Consider the following 17,907-nt stretch of genomic DNA (forward strand, 5'->3'; position numbering starts at 1 on the left):
CACGGCGGGAAACTTTCAAAGATGTCCAAAGATGGCCCCGCCTTATCTGACAACACACACACTGAGCTCGGTGGGAGTCTGCCAAGATTAAATAAACACTCTTAAAAAAACATTGACAACAGCCTGGTGCATAACACGGCGAATGGAACGCGTGCATCCAATAAACTACGTTGCCCCAGGAAAGCCAAAAGCGTTGTTTTGCTTGAATTACCAAATGCTGCATTGTTTAAGTTGATCTTATACTGTGATCATATATTTCTGCGCACCAACAATGAGAAAATCATGTCCCAATCGCAAATTAAATTTGCCTTCGAAAATACGAATTTATTACGCTGTCATTGATCAGAAATCAGAATGTTGCAGATGACGTTTCCGCCGCTAGCCACGCCCGTCGAGAACTGAGCAGAAGAAAAGGCTTTAATACTTAACAAAAGCTAAATGGTTGAAAACATTACATTTCTAAGATAATTTGTGTCTCTTTTCAACTGTTGTGTATCAGCACAGGCTTATATCGTCGACCAAAAAAAACTAAACCTCATGAAAATTGGTTGTGAAATGAGCAAAGTATGACTTATTTACAGTTTACATACCTTGCCCAACGCTGCCCCCACCAACATGGCCACCACATAGGCACGTCATTAACTACTTTCTAGCCAAATCAGTGAATCCGATGAATATCCCCCGTTCGTTGAAACTGAATCGGCCGCAACCTGCTTACTTTTAAGATGCCCGTGGATCACGGTCATGCTGCCACGTAAGGAAAGTTCTGTCTCACAAGTTTTGCCTTTTGCGTTTTTGTTGTTATTGTTGTTGTTTTATCATTGAATCAATTGTGATTTGTCAGCATGTTTTTGGATTTGAAAAGTAACACACCAAAGTGGTCCTGGTGCTGTCAACCTCAATGGATAAAATCTACCTGCATTTGGCGGGTTGGCAGGTGTTAACCCTTTCAGGGACAACAGTTACTATGGTGGATAGCTTATCATGTTATCAGGTTATCATTATTGGTGCATTGAAGGGGTTAATGTTACTCCCTGCCTGCGCAAGAGTAAGTGCAATAGAAAATGGATATATTTTGATGGTAACCAACGCTGGGCATGACACACACACACACACACACACACACACACACACACACACACACACACACACACACCTGATAAGCTTCGATCATAACAAACAGCAATGCATGCATGAAATACTAAAACAGCATAACAATGGGGTGCATTGATGGTTCAAGGTATCATAAAGGAGCAAATCAATACACTGCCTCCAGTGCAATAAAGGATGACTGGAAAGAGACACAGTTTGTTTGGGGTTACTTTCACAGTCACTTTCCATACGCAAAACGCAGACTAATTGGCACAACCTCCAGGAGCCAGCCGAGTGTCAACGCCAAGCAGGAGTGAGTCATTAAGCTGTCGCTTAGATTTCATGCTATCCCCCACCCCTCCCCCGCCGCCACCCACACCCCCTTCCTCCCCCCCTGAATGTTTGTCAAATTCCAAGCGGAGTTCTTGGACGCTGCAAATGTTTTACGTAAATAAGAGTCTTTAAAAGCATGTGCCTGAGCCCCCCCCCCCCCCCCACCACCACCCTCCCCAGGCTCTGTTCAATTGGTCAAATGGAACCAAACATCAATAATAGTTACTTTGGATCATGTGACACAAGTTCCTCCGTGAGCCAAAATAAATCACCTAAGTCATCGTGAATCCCTGAAGATAAAAATACAAGCTGCGAGTGGAATGTAACTCAAAGTTATTTAAAAAAGTATTTTTTTCTCTAAATATTCTAAATGTACTGTATATTCTAAATATTTTTCTAAATTTAATCAAACAACAAAAAAAGGATGTTGCATTACTGTGACAAAAAAAAGTGAGTGATACACTATTTCCATCACGTTTCATACATGTTCCAACGTGGGAGAGTCCCACCTCTCTCTGAGTGGCAATTCTACCCACGTTTAAAGACAAAGGCAACTGGAGGCCCGCTGCGTCTGTTTTTTTTTTTTGTGTGTGTGCAGCCGACCAGGTATCGTCTTACCTTGCACACGCGAGCGATCCTCGACACAATGGTGTTGTCGAAGAAGTCAAATTCCTTCCCCGCCTCGCTGAAGAAGAAGTAAATCTTGTCGTCATCGCCCACGGGGTTCCCTATTGGCTGACTCTCTTCTATGTAAGCCGAGCCCACGAAGATGGGATCTGTTGGAAAAAATGGAGCAAAACAAACACCCCAAAAAAAGGATCATTGTGTTTTGCCTTTCTACACGGGGAGTCGCCATGACATTGCTTTAGTTGCAACATGTAACAATACAGTAAGTCACCCCCGGTGGAGAGAAGATGAAGCTTAAACCCTGGCTGTAATTGCACTCAGATGTCTCATCAGCATGAATTACAGACAGATCCAAATACAAAAGAGGCCTTAATTGCGCACAGCGCGCGGCGTCCTTTGGCAAAGTATTTACCAAGAGCATGTGTGCCCACTGACAGAAGTCAGCCATCTAAAGAGGAGCTTGTCCTCTCTGCACGCGCCCTGCTAATGAGCACTACTTCTGAACGCTCACCTGCTCAGTTGGACAGATACATCATGGATAATACAAGCCTTGTTTCACCCAAGTCTAAGTCGATGCCTTTGTTAATTAAAAAAAAAAATGCTGCTCTTCGGTCAAAATCGAACTGAATTAAAGTGATACAAATGTACAAGTGGACCGGATTTTACACAAAACAAAATCATTGTATTTTATTGAAATATAATCAATCCATGCGTCCATTAGCTGAACCGCTGAGGCTCACAGTAGTTGTGGGCATGGTGGAGCCTATCCCGGCCATTTACGGTCAGTACGCAGTAAAGTGGTTGCAAGCCAATCGCAGGGCACACAAACAAACAACCATTCAAACTAACAGTCACACAATTTGGAGTGTTCAAATAACCTACCACACATTCTTTGGGGGCGGATGGGGGTAACCGGAGTACCTTGAGAAAACGTAAGCAGGCGCGAGTTGAACATGCAAACTCCACACAGGAAAGCTGAAGCCCGGAAACCACGACGTATGCACTTTGAGGCGGATACGCTATTAAGATATAATATACTCGACAATCAAGTTTGTATGTGGCGTGATTTGAGGGTGACTGGAGACTTTACCTTGCAGCCATTTTAAAGAGTTTTCCGTCTTTAGTGCCGTTCCTTGGCCCAAACTCTTATAAATGACAGGCTCGTTGCCCTGGAAGTTGCTGACTGTGCCTGTGTACAACTCACCATCTAAAAAAAAAAGAAAGAAAATGTAATATGTTGAAAATGGATGATCTAATAAGGCAGCCATAATCCATTAGAAAGAAATAAATCGCCTGCGTTAAGGACGAAGACAACGTCTGAATGGTGGATTAGGCAAAGTGCTAATAACCAGACCATTATTTATAGAAAGCTGAACCACAAACAGAAGATACTCATTTGCAATGATAAGAGGTTCGGGGCAGTGGTGAGTGGGTTAGGGGGACTGGGGGATGAGGGTTTTAAATAAGCCAATGCATAGTCCACCACTGATCATTCGTAATTTTCGTAATGCGTACCGACAATGATGGCAGTGGATTTATATTCAGGATTAAAAGGGCAGCGGCTACGTCCATCCTCCATCGCCACCTCACCGACATCATCCCTCGCCAGGGTGAACGTGGACGTGTTCTGCAGACAGACAGGCACAGTGTGATGATGTCATCCGAATAACAATGACCTCAGTAGCCTCGAGTGCTAATATACACAAGCGAGCGCGACTTACTGGCGGTGTGGACGGTGACTAAACAGGTTGTCATTTACTACACGTATGGTTTAAATTGTGAGCATTATGCTCTTCGATCTGCCACATGAGCCTTAATGATTTGCTTTGTAAGCATGCGCTGATAAAACATCTGTTTTCCTTCAGGTTTCCCCCCCCCCAAAAAAACCGCAAAGCCATTTGTAATTGAATTAATGAGAATGAAAACTGAGTATTGGTGCATGTCTCCACTCTGGCCTACTGAAATCAATGGTGTGTTGAGTTTACTCAATGGTTGCATTACATAAAATCATATGGAGCCAGACGCATTTTTTTAAGTAGATGTTTAGTATCCTTACTGGATTTCAGTGACGTCAAGCTGACACACACACACACACACATACTGTATATATATGATTTTTTTCCCACATTTGGAAGAGTCTTGGTTCCGATATCTGTTTCCATGGGATTTTTTTTTCTCTCTTCAAGTTGACATGACACAAATCCCAATAGTACCAGTTGAGAGCAAACTGAGCCCCTGGAACCATGGAACATAAATCCTTTGTATGAGTTCAACGTCCTGACTATCGGTCCAAATCATGTCTGCCTGTTAAAAGAAGAGCTATAAAAATAAACACGCGATCCATGTGACAGACCGTCCTGCACTATGTCAACATAAAGAGCGTTCACCTCCGTCCTTCTCAGTACAAGAGGTCTTGTGTTATGGTTCGACTTTTTTGACGTCAAAAGCGGGTAAAGTTTACAGAGCTGACGTTAATGTCACCCCACTGTTGCTCTCCCGTCCACTCTTGACGTGCTCCTCTGTTAGAAAAACATGTCTACCAATGGAAGCCGCACACACGCAGGCATGCGTGCACGTACGCACGCACACACACAATCTAGTTCCCCCCTGTTGGCTTGTCTGGATAAATTGCCTCAGCAGGGTCCTTTCACGCTTAGATGGCAATGGAGGGGAGGGGGAAAAAAGCTTCAAAAATCAAAATAGATAATACTGTACAGTGGAATTTCTGATTTTCTGGAAAACATGCCCCAAAAGGCGAACAAAACCTCTTCATGCGTCATCTCAGACTTCATCGCAATAGCGTTGTTCTTTGAGAAGCCTGCTCAGCGTGCCTAACTTTTTCTTTGGCTTTTTGTTATTTTTTGGGGGGAGATGTCACCATTTATCATGCAGATGCTAACAAAAATAGCAGGTAGATACCATTTAACCCCACCCCACCCCCTTTTACTACTAAGTTCATTTAGTTGTAAGGTGTAAGTGGTATTAATTTATTTTAGTTTCACTAAGTTTTTAATTACATATTGGTTAACTTATTTCTCCACTTACATGACAGTTAGGGTGTTAAAATGTTACCTCGAACCTCACCTACAGTATATGGTTGAGAAAGCTTTTATGTTGCCATTCGTTTCCCTCCTTTACCAATTCACTCACTTGACATTATTTCCCGTGCGAAATTTGACTTTGACACATGAACAACTTGAAAGTCAACAGTATCATGTTCTACTTGGGGAAATTCTGTAATTCTACGGTTGGTTGTGAAACACATGCTTGAAGACTTACAATGTAGCTGCAAACTGGACTGAAGGCGTAGGTGCCGCACACGTACAGGTGCGTGCTGTTGAGACGCAGCAGAATCTTGATGTAATTGAAGCAATCAGTCTAGTTGAGAAAGGGTGGGAGGGGAAAAAAAAAACATGAAGTATGTTTTTCTAGCCTGAAAGCTCTTCTGCACATACACACAAAAACATCTGAAATGACACACTAAAGCTCACGATAAAATGTACCGGGGATTAAAATAATAATAATAATAATAATAATGATAATAAAGTATTCTAATGGGAGAAAAGCTGCTGCAGGCTGGCTGTAGTTAGAACGACAGGAGACGTGCGCAGTGCACGTACAGTAGCAGGCCATGTCACCTGAGGATGCAACAGCTGTTATGACAACAAGGGAGCACATACACACATGGGGGGGAAAAAAGGGGGAATTTCCAAATGCACACCTGATGATTGAAAACAGAATAGTTGAAGGTAATTGAACACTCCAAAAGGCTGTATTAAAAGTATCAAATTAAGCATGTTGCAACACGCTCAAAATGCATGTACAGTAATGCATTTTACCTTCAATGTGAACGGTGGACGAAAAGAAAGTTGACACCCTGGACTTACTTCCAATCTGCACAGCAGTCAACTTTGCGAATTAGGGCCCAACTGATATGCATTTTTTTCGGCCAATGCCAATTTGATGATTTCTGTAAGAGTAAAACTCCACTCATCGATTGAGGGCCTGATCAATTTAGAAAAAAAAAAAAAGACAATTTGGGTGCTCCGTTAACACTTGCAACAACAAATATATTAATAATAGGCAGAACGTTTGAATGTTTTACAATACTTTGGGGGGGAGTGAGTGTGGTTGTTTGAATGTCATTATTATATCTGTTTTATGTTGAAATGTATTCATGTGTTTAAAAAATAAAGGGAAAAAAGAATCAGAAATGAATTGCCCAATTTATTTATTTTTGGGGGGGGCAATATCGATCCAATGTCGTCGGCCCCAATTTGAACCACAACGCTACCTCTGATCCAACGACTGGGCGATTACGAACTCAACCAGTTTGATACTGCTTATCATGTTCAGGGTTAAACGAGCTGATTGAGGGCATCAGGTGGTCAGAACCCGAGACTGACTGACATTCTGCATTCAGCTATGAAAACTACTACACCACCAGTGGTCCATTTGTTGCCAATCTTAACAACAGTCACATGTGAATCACTATAATGCCGAGGGTCACATTCCAACACATCCACCTGCATACTTTCTCCAATAATCATCCGGTTCAGGGTTACGGCAGCTGATTTTGAGCTGAAATATGGTAGAACCGGCGCATCTCACCTTGAGGTTCTTCCCTTTGAAGCTGCACTCTTCTCTCTTTCCAAGCGGCGTAGCCCAAGTTAGCTGAAGGCCATAAAAACGTCAGAATAAATCATTAAAAAAAGAAGAAAAAAACCCCCCAGAAACATGTGCTTTGAAAAATTCATACGGTGAACTTTTGTATGTTGCTGTTCAAGAGAATAGCATCTCGGTCTGCCACACCCACCTGATGTTGAGAATTCTGCGACAGTACGGAATAAAAATACATTGAAAACTATCCATACGAACGTACATGCCAAAAATATCATTCATATTCTATACAAAATGTATATTTCTAAAAATGGAATTCTATTTGCATGATTTTCTGTGGGGCAAGGGGGACTATTTGACTTCAACAGCAATATGTTGCATGTGCTCGAGTGTCTGGCACAGTGACACACTCACATTTTTCTGCAGCTTAATCCTGCTGATGTCGGAGAGGCTGAGGGCAAACAGCGCCTCCCGGGCCCCCACGTACAGCATGTCGTCCTCCTGGCTAAGCAGCAGCGATGTGTAATTGAAGACGCCCTCGGCAGAAAACCTCTTGGCCGATCTCTCCTTCACATCTGCGGGAGACGAATGCGAACGGCATTGTTATTAAAAATACTGTATTACGAAGAAGCTCAGGTTCAGCTCGATAATGTGAAAATCACTCAGGCGGTCAGTTAAACGGCAGATCATTTATTCAAGGGCACATTGAAAAATTGGCTCGTATGCACCACTCTTATGGTCTTTAGAATATATGAGGAACTGTGAAATCAAAAAATATAAACTAAGAATGATCGTCCTATTTCTGAAAGTGTGTCTGTAAATGAGCAGTTTTGCACTTCCACGCCACCATTACATAACAGAAGTTGTCTTCACCCATTACGTGATCAGCTCGGGTGGAAGGAATATCCAGAGTCTCTTCAAGTGATGGGCAGCTGGTTTATACTGTCAAACCCCGAGGCTTTGGGCCCCTTATATTATGTGAATGCCAAAAGGTAACCAAAGATTTGTCAGTTAGACCGGTCCTTCTGAAATACTTGGGCTCGGGTGATCCCCATGTTTTTTTTTCCTTCACGAGAATAAAGCGTCATTTCACATCCACTACAGTAGGTGGCAGCGGTGCTCTGAAAAAAATGTATTGTACTGATGCATGCCGTTTTTTTAATTTATTCTTGAATTTGGTTCCACGCGTAGAAACAAGTAAGGAGCAGAAGTACACATTTGCTGGCAATACGAAAGCAAGCCCAGACACAGAAGAGGAGAGGGACCAAAAAGACACGGCGAGATTAATTCCTCCATGAGGAACGCACAAGATCCAGCCCACTGTCATGCATGCACTTGATGGGGAGATCACAAGAGGCAGCCTGTGAAGCCTCGGTGGTCTTAAAGCTCAGGATCTGCCTTCAGTCGTTATGGTAGAGAAAGTTGGACTAAATATTAGACTGGCGATAGGGCGAGATATGGTTTGGCTAACTTGCAATAGACAGCCCCAAAAAGACTGATGATGTCAGCAAGCCAAGAAATTGGCAGTGTTCTATAATTATTTATCCTTGGGATACTTTGACAAGATATTAACCCTTTATGTGCCAAAATATCAACATTTATAATATCTTTACCATATTCAAGCTACATCCTTTTGAAATAGTGATATCAAAAGTGACTATTTTTTAAGAAAATGGTGCCTAAATGGTTAGTATATCTTGGAACATTCTTAATTTGGAAGAAAAAAATTTCCTTTAACATTCATAATCCTGACAACATTATTTGGGGCCTGTGGCTGTGTTTGCTGCCTTGCACAAATAATTGTTGGACTGCGCGTCATTGCTACAGTCAGACAGCCCAATGAGGCTAACGCTCGAAAACTCCTCCGGCGGAAAAACGTTTGCCAAGCTTTGTTTCGAAGCATCTGAAGCCAACTCATGGCAGCTAATGCAACCTACATCAGCCAGCAATGTGGAATTTGAGCTTGCAATTGTAGCATTAATATGACGTTTGCTCACACCTTCCTCTGTGATAAGCATGCTGACACACTCCACCACATACTTGGCAGGCAGAAAAGAAAAAATATGGACTAATAAAGACTTTTGATGCCAGCTACTTTCATCGCTTTGGATTGATGACATTCATCGGGTCTGTTGCTTTGGCGAAAAGAAAATTTTGGTTGACAAATTGTCAGCGGTTGAGAGGTGAAATCGGCCGAACATGAAGAATTTGAGATCTGATGCCATTCAAAGTCAATGAGGTTCCTGCCTCGACAAAGACAATACCTGACAGTTTGAAAAAGATCGACTCGAGTGAGGGGAGGGGAGGGGGGAGGTGATCGGGGAACAAAAACAGAAATGTGAGCGGCAGTGAGCGAGAAGCAACATGCTGATTCCCCGCTGACCCAACATACTTTAACATCTACGGCAAAGACCTTGAATGAGCCGATAAAACTTTTAAGTTGTATATAAAGGTTACAGAGAACTGTCGTAAAATAATAATTAAAAAAAAACACACAAAATGACACAAACTACATCAAGCGCCATGGATATGGCGCCAAGATTACCGCAATCGACTTCTTTCCACAACTAAATTATGACTCTGAACAAAAGGGGCACACCAGACCAATTTAAGTAGAGATGAGATGTTTCAATCGTACTTGATTCTATCTTTGAGAAAGCTTTTTCCTCTGTAATACAAGCGGTTCGCTTTATGGATTTTTGGTCAATGTTTCCCTATTGCTTCTCGTTGTAAACATAGTTGAAATTGCCCGTGAGGCCGAAAGCCCAAATGCTGCTTGTCCAAATAAGATAAACAGCTCGTAAACACGAATATTTGCTGCACTTCAACTCACACTCAAAGCACTTTGGCATGAAAATCAGGTCTTCCTGCTTAGGAGAGAGAGAGCCAGCTGCACAGGACTCATCTTGTCTAAAACATCACATTTCAAGGACTTTTCCAGAGGAAAAGCCCTCACTTTGTTGAATATCCTGCAACATCTGGAGTCAATGTAGAGAAAAAGTCTGTCGTTAAAGTCAATAGGCGTGGATGCAATGTATAATATTTAAAAAAAAAAGAAAAGATTTTATGTTTTCCTGTTGTCATGAGCGGGTCATTGAGAACACTAAGTGGTTTGTTTCAAACTTTTGTTTGAAGACATTGAACATATTTAATGAGTGAAGAAAATAATTGAGAGTAAAAAAAAGAAAATAAAAATACCGTACTCTAAAAAATATTAAGCACTGTCCAAATGAGATAAAGAATCTATGATAAGAAACTTAAAGGACTTAAAATCAGATTTTTAAAAAACCTAATCTGGAAAGAATGTACAAATCCTAATACAAGAAAAATAAATACAATTTATCACCGTAAAATATTAATCACTTTAATCACCACCTTTCCTCATAGCAAGCCTGTGTCCCCTGGGTTCTTCTGGTCATTCACTGAAGAAAAAAAAACAAAAAAAAACATCTTCCCTGTCACACATTAACACCCTGACACACATCACCGCGAGAGACAATCGCATAAAACCAGAGGAGGGCAAACTCCTGAAAGTAGCAGTTTGTGAGGAATGGCCATCGTTTCAGACGGTAGTTGGGGTCACATTAAGAGGTCATGCGAAAAAAAAAAAAACATGACACTTGTGCTGCGCAAACCTAAACTGTGTCTTGAAGAGGTTATTTGTGGTTGGAGAGAGAGGGAGACAGACAGAGACAGAGACAGAGAGAGAGAGAGAGAGAGAGAGAGAGAGAGAGAGAGAGAGAGGGCAAACCTCCCCACCAAGAGTGCACATACTGTATCCATGATCCATCCATCTGCCTCTTGTTTCATCAGCGGCCTGCCAAACACAGCTCTTCACCTCTGCTCATTGCCACACTCATCATCAATACTGCTGGTTCCAATGTGTACAATTAGCCATACGTTGCCAAGAGACAACGCTGACTGTGGACCCAGTCTCGATCGGCCATCACAGCTGCACATAGTGAGATGGAGGGGGGGGAAACATTGACCCGCCGTCCTTTGCTCTTCCAAGAAGCTCTTGTAGGGTGTCCGTGGGAAGTTTTGTCCATTCAGCCAGATGATTATTTGTAAGAAAATCTGACAGTATTTTTAGAGCGGCATCCGAGTTTGGTTTTTGCTTGCTTTGTGTACTGTCCCAAGACTTTTGTCCATACTGTGGAAGTTCGCAGTCAATCGAGTTAAATTAAATTCCAGCGGCCTCTTCATTCAGGAAAACCCGCCATCAATAAATTAAGAACGCCAGGAGCAAGTCATCTAACTCGGCATGTAAAAAGCGCAGCTGCTCCACAGTGAGCATGAGATAGACGGTCTCATTTCAACTCCCGTAATGGAATGGCGACCGACCCTCCAAATGTGACTGCAGTAAATATGTAAATTATATCATCTTGAATAGCAACAGGCAAAAGTATTCATAACAGGCATCTATCATCTTGCGTCAAATAGTGTTCAATTTTGCTCAATTTTGATAAATCCTGCGTTACCCATCAACTTTGCACGCATGACAATCCATACAACGCATTTTTAATGCAAGCCTTACTAAAGACGCCATCCGCGGAAACCTCCCCAAAAGGCATGTAACACCATAAAGTGAAGCAGATGTTAGACATAAAGCCGAAAACAAAATCGGTACGAACGCCACATTTTTGCGGAATTAACTGCGTTTTTCAGTAGGTGCGGGCCTCTTGGATCGAATCGTAGCGGAGCTCCGGTGAACAGAAATCATGCGCCGCCGCCAGTTTGCAAACAAAGAACAGTCACGCACATGAATCTGCGCATTGCATTCCAGATGTTCTGTATCGGTGAGAACTGCCAAGGGTGGGACTGCTAATGGTTCCGACGAGGGCTGATTGTAAACATGGCTCACATTGGCGAAAGCAGCACGAGGCAGTGAGCTGCAGCTTTGGACACTTGATTAGGTACACCTGCACGGTCTCAAAGCATCTTGTGTATTCACATTTTTTTCCCCTTATAAATATGATGTCGCTTAGTTTTGATGGACGATCGAAGCTTGGAAAAAAAAGCAAAGAAAACATATCGATCTGAATTTTTATCAGTCGGTCATTCAACCGATAGAAGATTGCTTCTGACCTTCGAGAGCAGCGCCAAATGTCAATATTCATTTTCAACAAATCACATCAAGTCGCGCGTCATAATAAAGGGCTCGATGACAGCTTTTTAGATTTAGTACTAAAGCCGAACATGAGGACAACATTAGCAAAGAAATATGTTTCGTATTACGTCATAAAGGGCGGCTCGGTCATCCGGTGATATCGTGTCGACCTCACATTGCAGAGGTCGCGGGTTCGATCCCGGCTCTGGCCTTCCTGTGCGGAGTTTGCATGTTCTCCCCGTGCCTGTGCGGGTTTTCTCCGTGTACTCTGGTTTCCTCCCACATTCCAAAAACATTCATGGCAGGCTGATTGAACACTCTAGATTGTCCCTAGTTGTGAGTGTGAGCGCGGATGGCTGTTGGTCTCTGTGTGCCCTGCGATTGGCTGGCAACCGATTCCGGGTGTCCCCCGCCTACTGCTCGAAGACAGCTGGGATAGGCTCCAGCACCCCCCGTGATGGATGGATGGATATATTAAAAAGTCATCATTAGGTCACAAATTATTTTGCAACAAACCACATCAAGAATTTCCTTGTCGAAAAGCCGTTGCTGAGGAAGCTCTTTCCAGATGTGCTATTTAAATAGTCATGAAATGACAAACGTATCAAAAAGCAAGTTTTATTGGCTTTTAAAAGTCACCATTAGGGACACCTAATAAAGTCTCAAATCAATCTGCGGTAAACCCCACCAAGTCATACCGCATATTCAAGACCTCGATGACAGCTTTCAAACAATATTTGCTTCCAGATAGACCCTAATACAGTGACAAAATGACCAAAATGCACGTTTTGTTACTTGCATCAAGTCATACCTCATCGTAACGGGCTTGGTGAATTGCTTTACCGATCTATAAAGACATTGTCAGCAAACCCTAATAAGGTGACAAAGTTACCCCAAAACATGCTTTATTACCTAAAGTCTACCAAACGTGTCCAATTTCTCTCTAATTATAATCCATGCATCCACAATGAAGTAAATTTATATGCGTGTACTTGATGTCGTTAAGTTCCTCCGTTTTAGCCGCATCAATTGCCCGCCATTCTATTCACTTGTCACGGCGCGACACCTATGTTGCTTCATCAACATGCGGCGAGCATTAGGCCCCGCCAGGCCGTGCTTGTTATCTATGTGGTGCAGCTGTCTCTCACTGTGATGTGCACACACAACGTATAATGAACACAATTCCGCAAAAGCCACACTAAACAACACATTGGGACTGTGCATCAATCCCAAGTAGGGATAAGGCACTGGGGATATCCCTTCTGCGGAATCAATGCACAAGGAAGACACCATAGCAAGACTCACATCGTGCTCAGCAGCTCTGTCATTGGTATCGCTCAGGTGTCAATTTGCTGGCACGCTGCTCGAGGGTTTACCCGAGGTGGAATCTGTTCACCATTGTGGCATGCGAGCGACTTATCCCGACATGTAATATGTAACCCCCTCAGTCGCAACACAAGAAAAAAATAAAATAAAAATAAATAGACGTGTCGGCGCAGGCCTGACATCGAGGCGTTGGAGGGGAAGCCCCAAAACTTGTATACATGCAAGGAAAGCCACCGGATGCCATGTTGTGTGAAAGAATGTCAGAGAAAAGGAGGTGCCTATTGGCGCGAAGGACGCTGTTGACGGACAGATGAGAAATAGGAGGCATATACAAGGGGGTTGTCATGGTAACCAAAGACCAGCGACTCAATGAGGTGATGATTGAATTACCGGTACTTAAACTGGCAGCAAAGAATGCAGTTGACTTTGAAAGCGCCCAGTCGTAAAAATAAAAAGATTTTTAAAAAGCTAATAACTAAGCATACGTTTACTGGGCACCTTAATTCTGAATCGTAATTTCCTTCGTAACAAAAGCCAATGTTTTCCTGTTGAGACGTTTCGTAACTTGAAAATCTCGTATGAAGAGACGTTCGTAAGTAGAGGTAACACTGTATGTTGAAGTGATACTTCTCGCCTGAGAGCAAAGCTGTCATAGCTAGGGAGGAACTGAGATTAGTCTGGGTTGTTAGTGGACATTACAAAGGGTCGCCACAGTACGGTTCATTGTAAAATGTAATGCCTCAATTTGGTTATATGGCTCAGTTCGAGAGAGCATGATAGAATTTTAAGTTCCTCCGTTTTAGCCGCAAAAACACCTTTTGTCGTTTTTTTTATGTTCATTGAATGGAAAAGACACATTGAGAATGTCTGCTCGGAAGAGTGGATGTTGTCATTGCTGCACAGGGAAGAACTTCCATCGTCACTGCTTGAAAATACACTTGCCATCCGTCCCAATACTTTTGACTTTTGACTTTATTTGAACATTGGCCATCGAAGTGAGTTGCACATTCCTGCAGATGGCTTGCTAAGTGCACTCCCTGGAAGCAGCCATGTGATTACGGCCTAAGTGCCAACGCAGCATACAGACCCACTATGCGTGTGTGTGTGTGTGTGTGTGTGTGTGTGTGTGTGTGTGTGTGTGTGTGTGTGTGTGTGTGCGTGTGTATTGTAATGATGAGTTGTGCAGTAGTCTGCCGCTCTGGTTGCACACGTACCGCAAAGTGAGCCGAGCAAGCGGGCGAGCGGTCAGGGCTGTTCTGAGCGTCGCATGCTGATGGTTTTGCGCACGCGCTCCTAAAACAGCTGGAAGCTTTTAACGCTGACCGAGCCGCACCGCCGCCACCACTCATTTCCTGTCGCCATACTACACACACACACACACACACACGCACACACACACACACACACCGCGATGTCGATAGGGCCAATGCAACTGCGGGATCAGTTCTTTCTGATGACGACCAGGATGGCAGAATGCTAATTTCGCTCAGGTGGTTTAAAAAAAACCCAAAACAAAAAACAAAACAAAAAAAATCTATACAAAAGACATTTTTGTTGTGCGACTCTTTTTAATGGAATTATGAAATGTTCAAGTACAGGTATGGTTTTGAGTAGCATTTTAGCGTCTGTAATCACCATGTATGTATGGGCATTTGTTGAGCATGCATTTATTCACTATGCTAGACATCCATCTTTAGGTTCATGTACCAATAAGTCGTTTGTCCTCACAAGTATGACAATTCAGTGCACAAGTCAAACGACTGTCTTACTTCTACCTTGACTTTGCACAGATCTGATCGAGTGGGTCAAAATCGATCAATATTTTGTATGCTGATCGACTGTAATCTCAAAATTACTAGTACATGGACCTTAAGATGGATATCAAGGATATAGGGTGAACAAAATCCAAACAGCTTTCCATCGGCAAGCACAAGACGTTAAAAACAAACTCCACATTTTTTTGGGGGCGGGGGGTGAATACGACATCTGGTGATGAATTCTTTTTTTTTTTTTTTTTAGATGATTTCAAATATGATTATCATTTAGCACTTAGCAATTAGGCTTATCACCCTTTTGAATGGGTAGAGGAACACCTAAAAAACTAAGAAAAAGAAAAATTGAGTGTGCTATTTTAACAGAAATAACTTTTTCTATTAATTCTTGTCATTTAAGTACAGTGATCCCTGGCTATTTCGCGGTTCGTTTATCGCGGCTTCAGTGCATCGCGGATTTTTTCAAACATATTCATAAAAAAAAAAAATTCCATATACACGGAGTACAGTACTGTATATGTTGCTCTATGTGACTCGCTGTGTTTTTGCAGCTTCTCTTGGACCGTTTGCGAACTTTAAAAAATATAGTGTATATATTTAAATATTTTTTTACCTGTATATGGTTATTGGTCACTACTTCGCGGTTTTACGTTTATCGTGGGTGGTTTTGGTCCCCACTAACCACGATAAACGAGAGATTATTGTAATACCTTTTAATTCTTCAAAAATGACATGCAAAAAAGGCAAAGAAAGACCACATTTTAGAAATTATCTTTGAATTCATTGACTTTAAGAAACACTACACAACAAAAGTCTGCAGTAGTAGTAGTGGTGGTCGTAGTATTAGTTGTATTTTTGAGAAGCATTACAGCCCATAATTCATTTCAAGGGATTGAAAAGCCAAGCCAACTGCAATTACCGCTACTTCCATGGAAAAAATGAATAGTTCCAAACCGGTGTGTCACGTAGGACCCTTGAAATGCCTTCGCCCGTCCAAACGTTAATGTTAACAGCATGTGAAGTCGAGTAATATACTTTGATGCAGCAAATTCTGGGGGAAGTTGTCAATTTTGATTCATGCTAATGTGGAAATTCTTGACTAATTATATATATATATATATAATTATATATATATATATATATATATACACATACACATGTGCATGCGAATTGCGCTAAGTGCAGCATCCCTGTGCACAAAACAGAAACACCGTATCTGTCTAGTCGTCGTAAAATAAAATGGCTTGTTGAGAGATGTTCCCCAGACTTCATAAATCACACATATGCGTCACTTCTGTAACAAAACCCCCCCCCCCAAAAAACCCGAATGCAGCCATTACCAAAAATGAGTGTCATGACCCTCGCATTCCTGTCTGTCCACCTTAATTAAGAGCTACAAGGTCACTTCTCACCGCCCGCTATTCTGCGCCAATCAAGCTGCTGAAATGTGTCAGGACGGAACTTTTCTCCACATCCTCTGGAGCGTGTAAAACGGGAGGGGGGGGGGGGGATGAGGCCATTAAAACTATGCCACAATTACGTCGCTATTGTCACGGGCATTGTTGGGTCGGACGCGAGCGTTTGAGAGTGTCACCATGGCTAGAGGGAGGTCTGAAAATTGTGGTTCTCTCAGGATCAGTGGGCGGATGCTCGGTTCTAAAGTTGATATGTTTAGCGAGCGTTTGGAAAAGATCAAAAATGTATTGTTTAAGAAATATATGCATCTATATTATACAGTGTATGATACACAATGTTCCTTTATATTCATGATTCGCAACTCATAAATTCACGTATTCCGTTTTGTTTTTAATCTTTTTTTTTGTGCACAGGCCAAAACACTGCAGGTAACGTGCCATTTCATTACATCACTATTGTTGCGGCCATTGGTGGCGTCGGACACGAGCGCTTGCTGTCATGATCAGTTCTCCTGTCATCGGCAGGTTTTAGAAGGTCATTGTAGCATGTCTAAAAAGGATGCCAGAATTTGCGCCGGGTGTCTCAAAACACGGGCAACCCGTCTTCGCCGTCTGCATGCTGCCAAGGTTGCTGGAGTAGCGTGCGCGAGAGCTGATTTATGGCCGATGTATAGCACACATATGGGGAAAAGACAATGAGTACACGGAGTTGAAATGCTGAAAAGAGGCAAATGTGAATAGTAGTCCTGTGAGAATGCCAGAGCAAATATGTGCCTCATATGTGTAAATAAAGCATGGCAAACTGTCTCATGTCCTGTCTCCTCCAAGAGGAGAATATAGCGACTAGAAATGCATAGTTGTGGACAACCACAAGAGTTCATACGCGGTGATGTCAAAACGTCTACACATTCTTTTTCAGCTTCCAAGTTTTAGTGATGTAAAAAAACGAGACAAAGACGTTTCAGAAACAATGGTCGGAAAAGGGTGGCGAGCCCTCTCTGGTTAGAAGAAGAGATCTTGGCCCAAGTGGAGGAGTTTAAGTACCTTGCGGTCTTGTTGACGAGTGAGGGCGGGAGGGAGCGAGAGATCGACAGACGGATCGGTGCAGCGCCTGTTGCGATGCGGACTTTGTATTGGTATGTCGTGGTAAAGAAAGAGCTGAGGGAAAGGGCAAAGCTCTCAATTTACCGGTCGATCTACGTCCCAACCCTCATCTATGGTCACGAGCTATGGGTCATGACTGAAAGAATAAGACCCCGGATACACGCGGCCGAAATGAGTTTTCTCCGCAGGGTGTCCGGGCTCTCCCTTCGAGATAAGGTGAGAAGCTCGGCCATCCGGGAGGGGCTCAGACTCAACCCGCTTCTCCTCCACATCGAGAGGAGCCAGATGAGGTGGCTCAGGCATCTGATTAGGATGCCTCCTGGACGACTCCCTGGTGAGGTGTTCCGGGCATGTCCCACCAGTAGGAGGCCCCACGGACGACCCAGGACATGCTGGGGAGGCTATGTGACCCAGCTGGCCTGGGAACACCTCGGGATCCCCCGAGGAGAGCTGAAGAAGTAGCTAGGGAGAGGGAAGTCTGGGCTTCCCTGCTAAAACTGCTGCCTCG

The 17,907-nt window shown here is 42.9% G+C and overlaps 1 protein-coding gene across 4 annotated transcripts in view; it reads right to left on the reverse strand.

Annotated features, from left to right (window-relative positions):
• The window catches only part of LOC127599144 (semaphorin-4B-like), a 59,065-nt gene that overhangs the window by 12,360 nt on the left and 28,798 nt on the right, over nucleotides 1–17,907 (reverse strand). For all 4 annotated transcript variants that reach the window (XM_052062845.1, XM_052062847.1, XM_052062846.1 and 1 more), the window contains 6 exons: nucleotides 7,087–7,247; nucleotides 6,664–6,726; nucleotides 5,332–5,430; nucleotides 3,568–3,679; nucleotides 3,143–3,259; nucleotides 2,044–2,201 (listed from right to left, as the gene is read on the reverse strand). In XM_052062845.1, coding sequence (XP_051918805.1) covers nucleotides 2,044–2,201; nucleotides 3,143–3,259; nucleotides 3,568–3,679; nucleotides 5,332–5,430; nucleotides 6,664–6,726; nucleotides 7,087–7,247 — 710 coding nt within the window. The remainder of the gene's footprint in view (nucleotides 1–2,043; nucleotides 2,202–3,142; nucleotides 3,260–3,567; nucleotides 3,680–5,331; nucleotides 5,431–6,663; nucleotides 6,727–7,086; nucleotides 7,248–17,907) is intronic.

This window comes from Hippocampus zosterae, chromosome 4, assembly GCF_025434085.1.
Source record: "Hippocampus zosterae strain Florida chromosome 4, ASM2543408v3, whole genome shotgun sequence".
In the NCBI taxonomy this organism is placed as follows: Eukaryota; Metazoa; Chordata; class Actinopteri; order Syngnathiformes; family Syngnathidae; genus Hippocampus; species Hippocampus zosterae.